Genomic DNA, 13013 nt, shown 5'->3' with positions numbered 1-13013 from the left:
TGAGACTCAGAGACAGAGAGACAATTCAGAGAGGTGATGGATAGATAGATACATAGATCGACAGAAAAAGAAAGATAAAGAAAGAGGCAGAGATAATTCATGACATCTAAAATATGGCCCTGAGCCAGTTTTCAAAGGGTCCTGTCATGAAAGGGGTTATTCACCGTGTGATTTAACAGCTGCTCAGGTCCTAGACCTCTTCGGTTAATAAGTAATTCTCCTTTATCATCTTAATTACTTACTCCCCTGTTAAAAAAAAAGAAAGAAAAAAGCTTTGCTGAGTTTATAGTTCACTTCCTCCTGTAGATGGGGATCATTTACTCTCTTGGACTAAAAGTGGAGCACATAAACTGGAGCTTAGTCATGCTTTGCTGGAAGAATGTGCAACTGTGGCAGACATGCTCCCCATACATCCCCAACACATAAGAAGCGTCTATGCATCCAGCGCCACTCATACACTCAACAAGACAAAGCAACACACCCCGGTGTGCGCTAGTAGTGACTTGTTCATTTGTTCAATCTTGAGCGCGGAATTCAATTTTTTCAAAAGGAATGGGGTTTTTTTGGGGGGGGTTTTTTCTCCCTTTTTCTCCCCAGTTGTACTTGGCCAATTACCCAACTCTTCCAAGCCATCCCGGTCGCTGCTCCACCCCCTCTGCCCATCCGGGGAGGGCTGCAGACTACCTACCACATGCCTCCCCCGATACATGTGGAGTCGCCAGCTGCTTCTTTTCACCTGACAGTGAGGAGTTTCACTCGGTGGAATTAGCACATGGGAGGACCACGCTATTTCCCCCAGTCCCCCCCCGAACAGGCACCCTGCCCGACCGGAGGAGGCGCTAGTGCAGCGACCAGGACACATACCCACATCCGGCTTCCCACCCGCAGACACGGCAATTGTGTCTGTAGGGATGCCAGGCCAACCCAGAGGTAACACGGGGATTCAAACCATCGATCCCCGTATTGGTAGGCAATGGAATAGACCGCTACGCTACCTGGACGCCCTTGGCCATGTAGGTTTGCACTACATGGAATTTGACTCCGGTTTCATGGCTCTCTCAGTGTGCGTAACATAGAATAACAACACTACAGCACAACCATCTTCAGATATATACACAAGGATGACCTTATACAGGTGAAATAGGAGGTGATCCCAGTGTTGGTAAGCAACAGAATACGCCGCTATGCTACCTGGACGCCCCTCAAAAGGAATATGTGAGTAAGCGCAACACATATCAACAACCAGGTGTTGATTTGCATCCCCCTTGTCAAACAAATTGACAAAAACAAGCCCTTTGTAAAACTAATATCCCCATTTCCATCCCCTTTGGGTTAATGGTGTGATGCGATACATCCGCATTGAGGAAGGTTAGTATGTACAAAGAAGCATCCTATAGACTTCAATCCTATCCATATTACGTATTTGTGCACTTACCAAAACCCAAAGCTCTCAAATAGTTTTTACATACGCAAACCCAAAGCGCTCAAATAGTTTTTACATACGCATGGCGTAGGAAAATCTTACATAGTTAAAAAAATATGTAGGCCTATGGCTACAGCTCAAAAAGTGATTTTTTTTTCAAGATGTAATGTCTCCATCATCCCCTTTGAATTTTTTTTTTACAAATCAGCCACTGTTCCCAACATATAAGATATGCAAAAAAAAAAAACAAACAAACAAAAAAAAAACATTGACGCCGACACATCTAGACATATGAAATGAATGAGATTTACGGAGTGTAGAAACTCACCCTGGAAGGTGAGATGTAGGATAGGATATGAAGGTGTAGGATATCAACACCAAAAATCTGGATTGTAGCATTTAAACTAAACTGCAGGCTGCTCAGTAGGTTTAAATAACTGTGTAATAAGGTATATGTTTTTATTATGCTCTCATGCACTTGTGCACTTTATCAGATGTCATGTCATCTACCTCAGGCATGTATGTAAGTAACATCTGTTTCAGCATCTCTGATATATTCTCTGCACCATTGCACTTTGTCGCCTCTTATTTCGTCTGTATAAATCAATCCTTGTGTATATATCTGAAGACTGTTGTGTTGTAGAGTTGTTATTCTGTGTTAAGTACACTGAGACAGCCACGAAACCGGAGTCAACTTCCACGTTTGTGCAAACCTACATGACAGATAAACATGATTCAGATTGTGATTCTGATCTAGTGGTTGTTAGTTGTTGCTGCTGGTTCCCCCACAGGTGCTGGTGTTTTATCCATGGTCTTCTTATGGGTTGGAATTTATTTGATTCAACCCATTTGTTTTATGCTTTCATGGTCATTTTATTGTATGGCTTTGATTTTGGTGGCATGGTGGCGCAACGGTTAGCGTGGTTGCCTCAGATCGAGAAGGTCCTGGGTTCGAACCCCGGGGTTGTTCAACCTTGGGGGTCATCCCAGGTCGTTTTCTGTGTAGAGTTTGCATGTTCTCCCCGTGTCTGCATGGGTTTCCTCCCACAGTCCAAAGACATGCAGGTCAGGTGAATCGGCCGTACTAAATTGTCCCTAAGTGTGTGTGTGTGTCGGCCCTGTGATGGACTGGCGGCCTGTCCAGGGTGTCTCCCCATCTTCCGCCCAATGACTGCAGATTTTTTTTCTATTTATTTATCTTGGATTAACATTATATATGTGCTTTATAAGTGAGTGGCTCTGTGTGTTTTTTTCTGTGTTTAAGTGAGTGCGTTAAGACATTTTCCAATCAATTCTGTTGATATGGCAATTAAAATATTGAATCTTGAATTTTCATTTTACTGTATTTTTAAGAACAAGGTCAGACTATGTTGTGCTCCTGCAAGTCAGTTTGTATGATGAATTTGTGTGTTATAAGAGGGCATGGGAATGTAATGAAAGGATCAGCAAGATTTCAGCAGAGGTTACCATGCTTTAGGATGGGAAACTTGATTCAGAAGATGGTGCAAGCTTTGATTCAGCACCACCTCAGCATTGCGACCGCTTGCCTTGTGCAGGATAACAGCAGAGCTAGAGGAGACAGGAGTCTATATTCAGTAGCGATAAGTAATCGATGAGCAGACTAATGCAGGTACTGTACTTGAAATAAAGCGGTCTGGTGTTTGAATCTGATGACATCTTGATCTAAAGAGTGTCAGCAGTGTGTATGTAGCCCAGGACAAGGACGAGGATAAGGGGCTTCACCAGGACCTACAGTCCAAATGAAAAGCACTTAAGACATCTGCCTGATTCCAGGGGGACATAGTCACACGTTGCCTTTGTCCACCGCTCTTTCAGCCCTCCTATCTTAGCAGTCATGGACTCCTGCAGCAATGGGAAGGATCGGTTGAAACCTCTGTTTTTAATGGCTATGTCCCTTTAGAGCGGAGCCAGAGAGAGGAGGAGGAACGAGGGGTTGGCAGGAGATGTCTGATTGATTAATGTACTGTTTGCCTGATTGCTTGTCACAGGGAGGGAGGGAGGGGGAGAGAGAGAGAGAGAGAGAGAGAGAGAGAGAGAGAGAGAGAGAGAGAGGGGGCAGGCTAATGCTAGTGGTATGGAACATAATATCATCATGATGACCATAGGAAATTTAGCATGATATCAACATGTATCATGATATCTACTCACATATGCAAAAATACCACATTTAAGAATCCAGATTTCCATCACTTTGGGCGGTTTGGTAATGTAAAGCATACTAGGAAGCCAAGGCTAGTTTTTAAGTAATACTACCTCCAACATTTCAGACCTCATTTTGTGAGAAATATTAGGTCATAGGTTCTTATTGTTAATTTGGGTGACAAAACTGTGTATCGCAATATGACAATATCCAAATTTCATCCAAAAATAATACCACTGAAAGATGATAAACAATAATCTTGATATTATTGGCCTGGACAGGATGTAGGTTGCAGGGTCCTTTGGGATCCCTGCACTTTAACCTCATACGCAGAAAAGCTTATGTCCTGTCCAGCTGTGGGTTACGGACTCCTGCCTTTGTTTAGCTGGTGGGGAGCCTGGGCCATGGTTAACTGGTTAGCTGGGCATGGGAACTGGCTCTAGGCTGTCTCCCCTGTCTGCTCTCCTCCTATGGGACCTGCTGTGGAAAGTTAGTCCACCACGTTCAACATTATGTCTGCATAACTGATAAAGACAGCAGCATTCCTTTTCGTGTATATTGATCTGTGTGTGCATGCATGCGTGCATGCGTGTGTGTCTGAAAACCCCGCTGTGTGTTGTGTGGCATGTGGCACAGAAGGCAGTGCCCTGCACTAATGTCACTACTTAGCCTGTAATTGTGTGTGTGTGTGTGTGTGTGTGTGTGTGTGCACGCGCGTGTGCATGCATGTGTGTGTGTGCATATGGGAGCTATAATGATATACTATATGATCGAGACTAATAAAAAGAGCGGTATGAAATGCTCAGTCTTTCCTTTCCTTTCCTTTCCTTTCCTTTCCTTTCCTTTCCTTTCCTTTCCTTTCCTTTCCTTTCCTTTCCTTTCCTTTCCTTTCCTTTCCTATCTCCTCCTTTCCTTTCTGGCCCTGGCACGTAGACAGAAGGTTCCTTTAACTTTTTCCATCTGAAATGAAGCTATTTAAAGAGCGAGACAGAGAGAGAGAAATGGAAAGAGAGTAAGAGAGAGAGACAGAGAGAGAGAGACAGACAGAGGGAGAGAGTGAGCGAGCGAGAGAGAGAGTGTGTGTGTGTGTGTGTGAGAGAGTGTGTGTGTGAGTGAGAGATAGAGAGAGCGATAGAGAGCAAGAGAGTTAGTGTGAGGGAGAGAGAGCAAGTGAAAGAGTGTGTGTGTGTGTGTGTGAGAGAGTGAGAGAGTGAGCGCGCGAGAGAGAGAGAGAGTGTGTGAGTGAGAGAGCGAGAGAGAGAGTGTGTGTGAGTGAGAGAGCAAGCAAGAGAGAGCGAGAGAGAGAGTGTGTGTGTGTGTGTGTGAGAGAGAGAGAGAGAAAGAGAGAGAGAGAGAGAAAGAGAGAGGGGGGGGGGCGCTGGCGATATGTACATTTGTATTTCACACCAGCGAGTCAAGTGAGCATATCTGAGTGGAGAACAGAAGGGGGTCTCTTCAGCGTGTGGAGAGCTTTGAGTGAGCAAAGAGAATGAAACCCCCGGTTATTCTGAAACGCTACAGATGTGTCACATCGTTCAGAAGCAGTGTGGAGGAGTGTTGGAGATGTTGGGTAGAAGAATGGAGAGGGTTAGGTTGAGCCGTGGCTGAGATAGACAGGTTGCGAGCGGGCGACTTAGCGGATCAGATCAGAGCTCCAGCTTTCACCTCGTCTTTGGTCTTTCAGGTCCTAAAGCCGCCAGACGTGTCAGGCCAAGAGACACGGGGCCGGCCGGCCGGTGCACCACCGTCTGGATCCTCTCAAGGCTTTATCTGTCTCTTCGCAGCAAGGGCCTGGTTTGGTGCATGTCTTAGTGTGTAATTCTTCAGGCCTCTCTATTCACCGACATCTCTCTCTCTCACTCTCTCTCTCTCTCTCTCTCTCTCTCTCAGATCGAGGGTTGAGTTGAGGCTGACTGACGAAGTAAATGTTTTCCGGCTGGTGTGAGTCGCTTCTCTCACAGACCTCAGCCAAGACTCAGCATGCTGTGGCATCATTCACAAAGACACACACACATACACACACATACACACACAATTATCCAGGCTTTGCCAGCTTACCCCATCACCCCCCCCCCTTTGTTTACTAGTTCAACCACGATAAGGGAGGTTTTGTAAAACGAAGGCTCCAGGAGCATGAAAAGGTAAAAGCAGATACAGACAATGTCACTCGCTCGTATCTGTTGTGCAACGTCACCACAATCTGACAAATTCCTTAGTTTCCGTATTATATAAACATATAATATAGACGTGATACGTTTCTCGAACAAAGGTCTCTCTCGCTACATGACTTGAGTAATAAAACGAAATACACTTTGAACTTCGACCCCGATGCTGCAACGAGCGTGTTGCACACTTCAGGGTGAAGGCCGGACATGCGTCTCTCCCACTTGGCTGCCGTGCTACCGCCGACTAATCACCTGGAAACGGCTGTGGCGCGCACAAACACACGCAAGCTCACTCACACAAGCACGCACAACAGATACAGGATTCACATAGTAGTGTACCTGTGCAGACAGACAGTACTTTATAGACAAAGCCCGGCCTGGCCAACGTCTCCCCTCCGCTCCCCTTCTCCCCCCTCCCCACTGCCCTCAAACAGCTTTCCTCTCACACCAGGCGCCACTAGTTACTGTTGGCTCGGCTGAGCTCTGCTCTCCAGTGCAACCGCAGCCATTCCCTCCTCCTGTGTGTGTCTATGAGGTCTTGTCAAAATGCCTCCGAGGTCTGATTCCATGTTTCAGTAATGGCTCAGCCAGGGGGAAACAGCTCTCTCTCGAATTGTTCCACAAACACCATGGAATGCCACAGCATCGAGTCAGCACGCACACTCACACATGCACAAGCAGATATATATGCACCCCCCACCCCCACAGACACACACACACCCAAGCAGGTTCACATGCATATACCAGCCGGGGATTTGGGTGTTTACGACTCAAAATCAGAAAGGAAAAATCACTTTCTCTTGAGTCTTCTTTTCCACTTAGTGCCTTCCCCCTCACTCTCCTCTTTCTTTTTTTTCTTTTTTCCTTAGTTTACCACCAACTTTCCAGAGCCAGCTCCTGGTGTCTGACACTGTGTGTGTGTGTGTGTGTGTGTGTGTGTGTGTGTGTGTGTGTGTGTGTGTGTGTGTGTGTGTGTGTGTGTGTGTGACTGTAGACACGTGTGTATGTGTGTGCGTCTGTGGGAAGGCTGGGATGCAGTGAGTACACTCCATCTGCCAGCCAGACCAAAGTAAGCGAGTGAAATAAGGGAGGCATGTGTTCACTGAGGGTAAGCAAGGGAATGAATGAGAGAGCAAGGATAGTTGTGCGTGCGTGCGTATGTACGTGCATGTGGGTGTGTGTTTATGTGTCTGTGGGAACGTAAGTGTATGTGGTACTGGCCCGCTATTCCATCCCATCATGTGTTCATGTGTAAAGTATTAAAGCAGGTGGCCAGTCTGCCAACATGGCAACCATGAGGCAGAAGCTCTCTGGATAGTGCGTGCTGCCAGATTTGACCTTCTTTTGTCAAAGATATTTGCCTTTTGTTTTGTTCCTTTTTTTCTGCAGTGGCCCAATTGCAGTGTCATACACAAGTGTACCTTAGTGATGGCTAACAACGGAAATTGAATCCTCAAAGTCGTTTTGTGTGCGATGGTGTGAAATAGCAGGTATTAAAATATCCCTCTGAGTATCTCTCTTAATGTTAGCCCATCATCAGGTAGATAGAGGTTGTGTGATCAAACAACATCTGCTTTGGGCTTCTACATTTGTTTATATTCAAACCAGTAGGAAATTTGAATTTTCCTAGCTAGGCTGGAAATGGCACAATACAACCACCCATTATCCAAGTCACTTATCCGAAGTCAGGTCGCGGGATGCTGGAGCCTATCCCAGCAGTCAATGGGTGGCAGGCGGGGAGACACCCGGGACAAGCCACCAGTCCATCACAGAGCCCACACACACACACACACACACACACACACACACACACACACACACACACACACACACACACACACACACACACACCTTCACACCTAGGGACAATTTAGTATGGCAAATTCACCTGACCTACATGCCTTTAGACTGTGAGAGGAAGCCCATGCAGACATGGGGAGAACATGCAAACTCCACACAGCGGACTACCCAGGACAACCCCCAAGGTTGGACAACCCTGGGGCTCGAACCCATGACCTTCTTGCTGTGAGGTGGCTGTGCTAACCACTGTGCTACCGTGCCACCCAAAATGGAACAGTACCTGGTAGATTGAATTCTGGTATAACAGCATACTGGCAGCTCTGTGCTGTTCACTCGTATCTTCTATCAATGAGTCAGCGCAATGCAACCTGTTATGATTCTGCTGTAGAGTGGAAATTTAGGAGTGTGCCATGTGCAGTGTTGCCATGTGTCCAGAATTTGACTCTGATCAACTGGGGAGCACTATTAAAAAATGTTTTGGGGGTTTTTTGTACAATTTTTTGAGTTTCTTTTGAGCTATGTGTGGTCTGAGGTTTTCAACTCAGCACCATAGTTGTGTCAATGGTCAGCAGTCCTTTTTACTCCTGCAGAGGTGCAGCCCTCTCCTCTTCCTTAAATGAGGTCAAGGTTGTTGGATGTGTCATTTTGTGGTTATGAGTAGGGTCCATGGTATACTTGTTAAATGACTGAGTCTGATTTATATATGTAAGTGTGTGTGTGTGTGTGTGTGTGTGTGTGTGTGTGTGTGTGTGTGTGTGTGTGTGTGTGTGTGTGTGTGTGTGTGTGTGTGTGTGTATGCAAAGAAGTAGTATGAGGGGGCTCTCCAGCTAAATAGTGCAGCCAGTCGATGGGATGGTTGATGGGACTCAACAGGGTGTGCAGAAGAGACAGAGAAATAAAACCAATGACAGAAGACAGCTTCTATTGCTCTCTCTGTCCCTCTGAGCCTCTCTCCGTCCAATCTCTCTCAATAGTCTAAACGACTACTGTCACGTGACCCCTTTTTGATAAATTCTTGTCTCATGTGTCTTGTAATGTGTCTCGTTTTTTTTTTTTTTTGCTTCTGGTCATCCTCCCCTATCTGCTTCCCTGTCTCTGTCAAGCTATTCAGCAGCAACAGTCATTGTGATTAACATTTTGTTATTTGTCTATCATTTGATGAGTCTGGTGGCACAGCGACCACAGTGATGAATAGGGAAAGGGTTTTCACCCTCAGGGCCTGAACAAGATTGACATGCAGAGCGAGAGAGAGAGAGAGAGAGAGAGAGAGAGAGAGAGAGAGAGAGAGAGAGAGAGAGAGAGAGAGAGAGAGAGAGAGAGAGAGAGAGAGAGATGGGGTCAAATAATATCAGTATTCAAACTGTCTCTGAGTTGCAGGCTTCTCCTCTGTCACCCAAAACAACAGTAAATGCCAAATCTATTATATGAATCTAAGCCTCTCACACCAGCCCCAAACAAGCAGGAGCTGGAGGTGAAGGGTGAAGATAGAAAGTTCAAAGCCTCATGGGAAAAAAATCCTATTATGTTGCAATGCATCTCATATGTTCTCTCACAGAAAAGAAAATGTATAAGATTGATTTAAATACATCTTCACTGGCATTGTTCTGTCCCAGTCTAAAGGTCAAGTTTAGTGTCTTTATGCATGCTCAATAACCCAGGTACGAAACTCAAAGAAAGGCAAATCAGTTCATCTGGACACAACGTTTATTGAGAGAAATGTTTCATCACTCGTCTAAGTGACCTCTTCAGTCTAAACTGACTGCAGGTATCCCTACCCTTACAAACAATACAGTGGCATAACGACCAAAAACCCAGCCACTGAGGATGCACAAGCCAGTGCATTCTTAGTGCCAGTCCCAAGCCCGGATAAATGAGGAGGGTTGCATCAGGAAGGGCATCCGGTGTAAAATATTTGCCAAATCAAATATGCTGATCATAAATCAGATTTCCATATCGGATCGGTCGAGGCCTTGTTTACCATCGACCACCACCGTAGTGACGAAATGACCGAAACCAATGATCAGTTTCATATGCAAATAGGTGTGACCATTAACTAGCATCAATGGCCATGTGTACTATTCACAGAGGATTTGGGAACGTTTGCAATGACAGCATTGTAAGATGGTGACAGATGTACTCTTAGGCCCCCCCCCCTTGGTTCAGGGATGGTCCTTCCCTCTTAACATAGATGGCCTCTTTGACTCTCCGTTCAAACCAGCGTTCCTCCCTATCAAGGATGTGCACATCCTCATCCTTGAAAGAGTGGCCACTGGCCTTTAGACTACTTCCAAACATTGCGTCTCAGTTGCTTTCACAACCAACACACACTGCACCAGAAATTGGTCCATCCCAAGGATTGGGTTCCCAGGGGCAAACAGCAATATAGTGTACGCTGTTAAGTGCCAGGAGGATTCTTCATACTTGCACATCGGGGAAACTAAACTGGCGCTGGCAAAGGGGATGGCACAACACAGAAGAGTTAACACGTCACGCCAGGACTTTGTGGTCTACACCCATCTACAGGCATGCCTCTTTTAAGGATGAGGATGTACACATCCTTGATAGGGAGGAACGCTGGTTTGAACGGGGAGTCAAAGAGGCCATCTGAGGGGGGGGGGCTAAGAGTACATCCGTCATCATCTTACAATACTATGATTGCAACTATTCCCGTCTGTGAATAGTACAGGTGGCCATTGTGACGCTAGTTAATGCTCACAGCAATTTGCATATGAAACCGATTGTTGGTTTCAGTCGTTATGTCACTGTATTGCTTATAAGGGTGGGGGTACCTGCAGTCAGCTGAGACTGAAGAGGTCATGTAGATGAGTGATGAAACTTTTCTCTCAATAAACGTTGTGTCCAGATGAACTGATTCAACTTTCTTTTGTCAAGTTTATTTTAAAAACACACATTATGGCAAAGTAACAGCCAAATTAACTTTTCCGTGTTTTTTAAAGCAACAAACTCTGTCAATTCATGTCATCCTGAGGATGTTTTGAGTGCATAACATAGCCAGGAATATTATATTATAATTTGTAAAGGGTGATCTTTTCCAGATTTACCTTGGGCCTGATTCACGTCTTGTAGAAAGAGTGGTGAAAAGCACTCCAGATGATGTAAAGATTGATAAAGACCTTCATGATGCAGGTTGGGCTGACCATGGCACATCAGCCATGACACCATTACAACCCTGATGCAGTAGATGTGTGCAACCACGAGCTGTCGGCCTGTACTTGCAAGGTACTTCGGCAGATGTTTTGTCGCCTACTGATGGTGGGTGCAGCACTATGTGACGTATACCGTCTCTTTACCCTTCCCTGACTGATGGACATGTCATGGGCCAGATGGACCAACAGATGGTCAGAGTTGGACAAGTTATCATGGCAGCACAGTGTTATTTTGTCAGACAAACTGATAAACAACCACTCTGTACATCTTTGTGACAATAAACAATGTTTCATCACTAACTGGGCTAAATACATAGGTTGGCAACATGCAGGTCCATCCTTTGACATCTATGGTAGATCTGGCTATGTAGCACACACAGATCAATAGCGGTGCCTAATGATACGTCAATTCAAGAAGCCCACAGGATATTTCTCATAGAAAATATAGTCAGTGGAAACCTCACACTACATCTCTCTCAATGTACTATACAGACACAAACCTGAAACCGCTGAAAAACGGAAACAATAGAGAAATGGAGAAGCTGGTGTTTTTTAGATTACACAGAGATGTCTGATGGTTATCATGTTCTCTTGTTTTTGAAACCCTCCCATAAACTTGTGGAGAGTCGTTTGATTCATGGTGTTTGGACACTAAACCATCTGCAGAAATCTGTTTCATCTCTCGGCTGGAATTCTCCTTAAATAGACTACAGTATGTGTTCAGAAAGCTGGAAAATGTGCCGTGAGAGCTTGTAAACCTTGGGAGAACTAAAGGTAGAGTGTGTGTGTGTGTGTGTCTGTGTGTGTGTGTGTGTGTGTGTGTGTGTGTGTGTGTGTGTGTATATATGTGTGTGTTCAATCATCTCTTGAGTCTTATCTCTCATCATCGCAAATGGTTTTTGCCCTGCAGTCTTAACACCAAAGTAAACCCTCTTTAACAACCAACACTGCCACAAAACCTAAACACACATCACACACATCACCCTCTATGCAGACAAGTCCCTCTCAAAAAACCTTTCGCCTGTGAGATGCACAACAAAAGCAAAGATTTTAGTACCCAGGAAGGTTATTTCACGGAGGCTGGATGTGTTGATGAGGAGACTGGTTGCACGTGTTTGAGCTTGCCAGCTTTGTTAACAACTGAACCGGCCTACCAGCGTGCACGCACTCAGGACTTTTGCAGGCAACCGTGTGCAGGGATCGGAGGTTGACCGCGTATACACACACGAGAGCTCACAGCAGCAGGTGTGACACTTTTACTCTAAGGCTGCCTACAGACACCAACGATCAACCATCAGCTACAGAGATACAAGAAGATTCACCCTCTCTGGAAATGTGCTGGGATGAGTAATATGCTTGTAAAAGTCTGACTACCTCCACATGTTAGCAGATATCTGTGGTTGTGGTTGTAGATCATACTAGATAACGGGCGAGAGGCTTGAACAAGGCTTACCTGGAGAGAGGTCTCCCTCACTCTGCTCTCCCGAGTCAGAATCCATCTTCCCACTGCGGGACCCAAACAGGCTGCAGAAGCTCTGTGATTCTCCCTCCTCTTGTTTTCTCGTCTCTCTAGTGCACCTTCCAATTTCTTTCCCTAATGAAAGCAAAAAAAACAAAACAAAAAAAAACAAACAAAACAAAAAACACTAATACAAAATGTTTTTTTTGTTTGTTTTCTACTGAGGAGGTAAACTTCCCCTCCCGTTGCTGAATAACTGTGGCTGTGAGAGGAATTCTACACGGCCAGTGAGAGGGAGGGGGAGTCTGACTACTATCTGCTGAGCTTTCCTGCTTTTGCGCTTTTTCTTTTTGCTCTCTCTCTCTCGCTCTCGCCCTCGCTCTCGCGCTCTCTCGCTCTCTCGCTCACTTTTTCTCCCCAGCGCTGTGCTGACTCCCTCTCAGTCTCCCTCTCAATTACTTTCCCCCGCGTCTGATTACTCCCTCCCCTTGCCCACTTTCAGTCTGTCCCTCTCTCTCTTGCTCCCTCCCTATCACCACTGCCCTCCTCCTCCTCCTCCTCCTGCTCCTCCCTCTCTCATTCGGCACTGTTACACTCAGCCCCTTCAAGCTCTCTCTCCTTTTCTCCGCAGTTCAACTCAAACTCTTTGCCTCTTTCTGTATGCTGTAAGTGCCCTCTTTCTCTCTCCCTCTTTCTCCCTCTCTCCCTCTCTGTCTCTTGCTCTCTTCTTGCTCTCCCTCTCCATCTCTCTCTCTTCCTTGCTCTCCCTGTCTGTCTCTCTCGCTTCCTCTCTCTCCCTGTCCGTCTCTCTCTCTCTCTTCCTCTCCCTCTCTCTCTC

The 13013-nt window shown here is 45.8% G+C and overlaps 1 protein-coding gene across 1 annotated transcript in view; it reads right to left on the bottom strand.

Moving 5' to 3' along the window:
• The window catches only part of tnfaip8l3 (tumor necrosis factor, alpha-induced protein 8-like 3), a 24569-nt gene extending 11859 nt beyond the window's left edge, over window positions 1-12710 (bottom strand). Inside the window, exon 1 of the mRNA XM_056278767.1 lies at window positions 12170-12710. Coding sequence (XP_056134742.1) covers window positions 12170-12215 — 46 coding nt within the window. The 5' untranslated portion in view covers window positions 12216-12710. The remainder of the gene's footprint in view (window positions 1-12169) is intronic.
• Between the last annotated feature and the right edge of the window lie 303 nt (window positions 12711-13013).

Source organism: Lampris incognitus, chromosome 4 (genome assembly GCF_029633865.1).
Source record: "Lampris incognitus isolate fLamInc1 chromosome 4, fLamInc1.hap2, whole genome shotgun sequence".
Taxonomy (NCBI): domain Eukaryota; kingdom Metazoa; phylum Chordata; class Actinopteri; order Lampriformes; family Lampridae; genus Lampris; species Lampris incognitus.
This window is presented reverse-complemented; position numbering and strand designations above follow the sequence as displayed.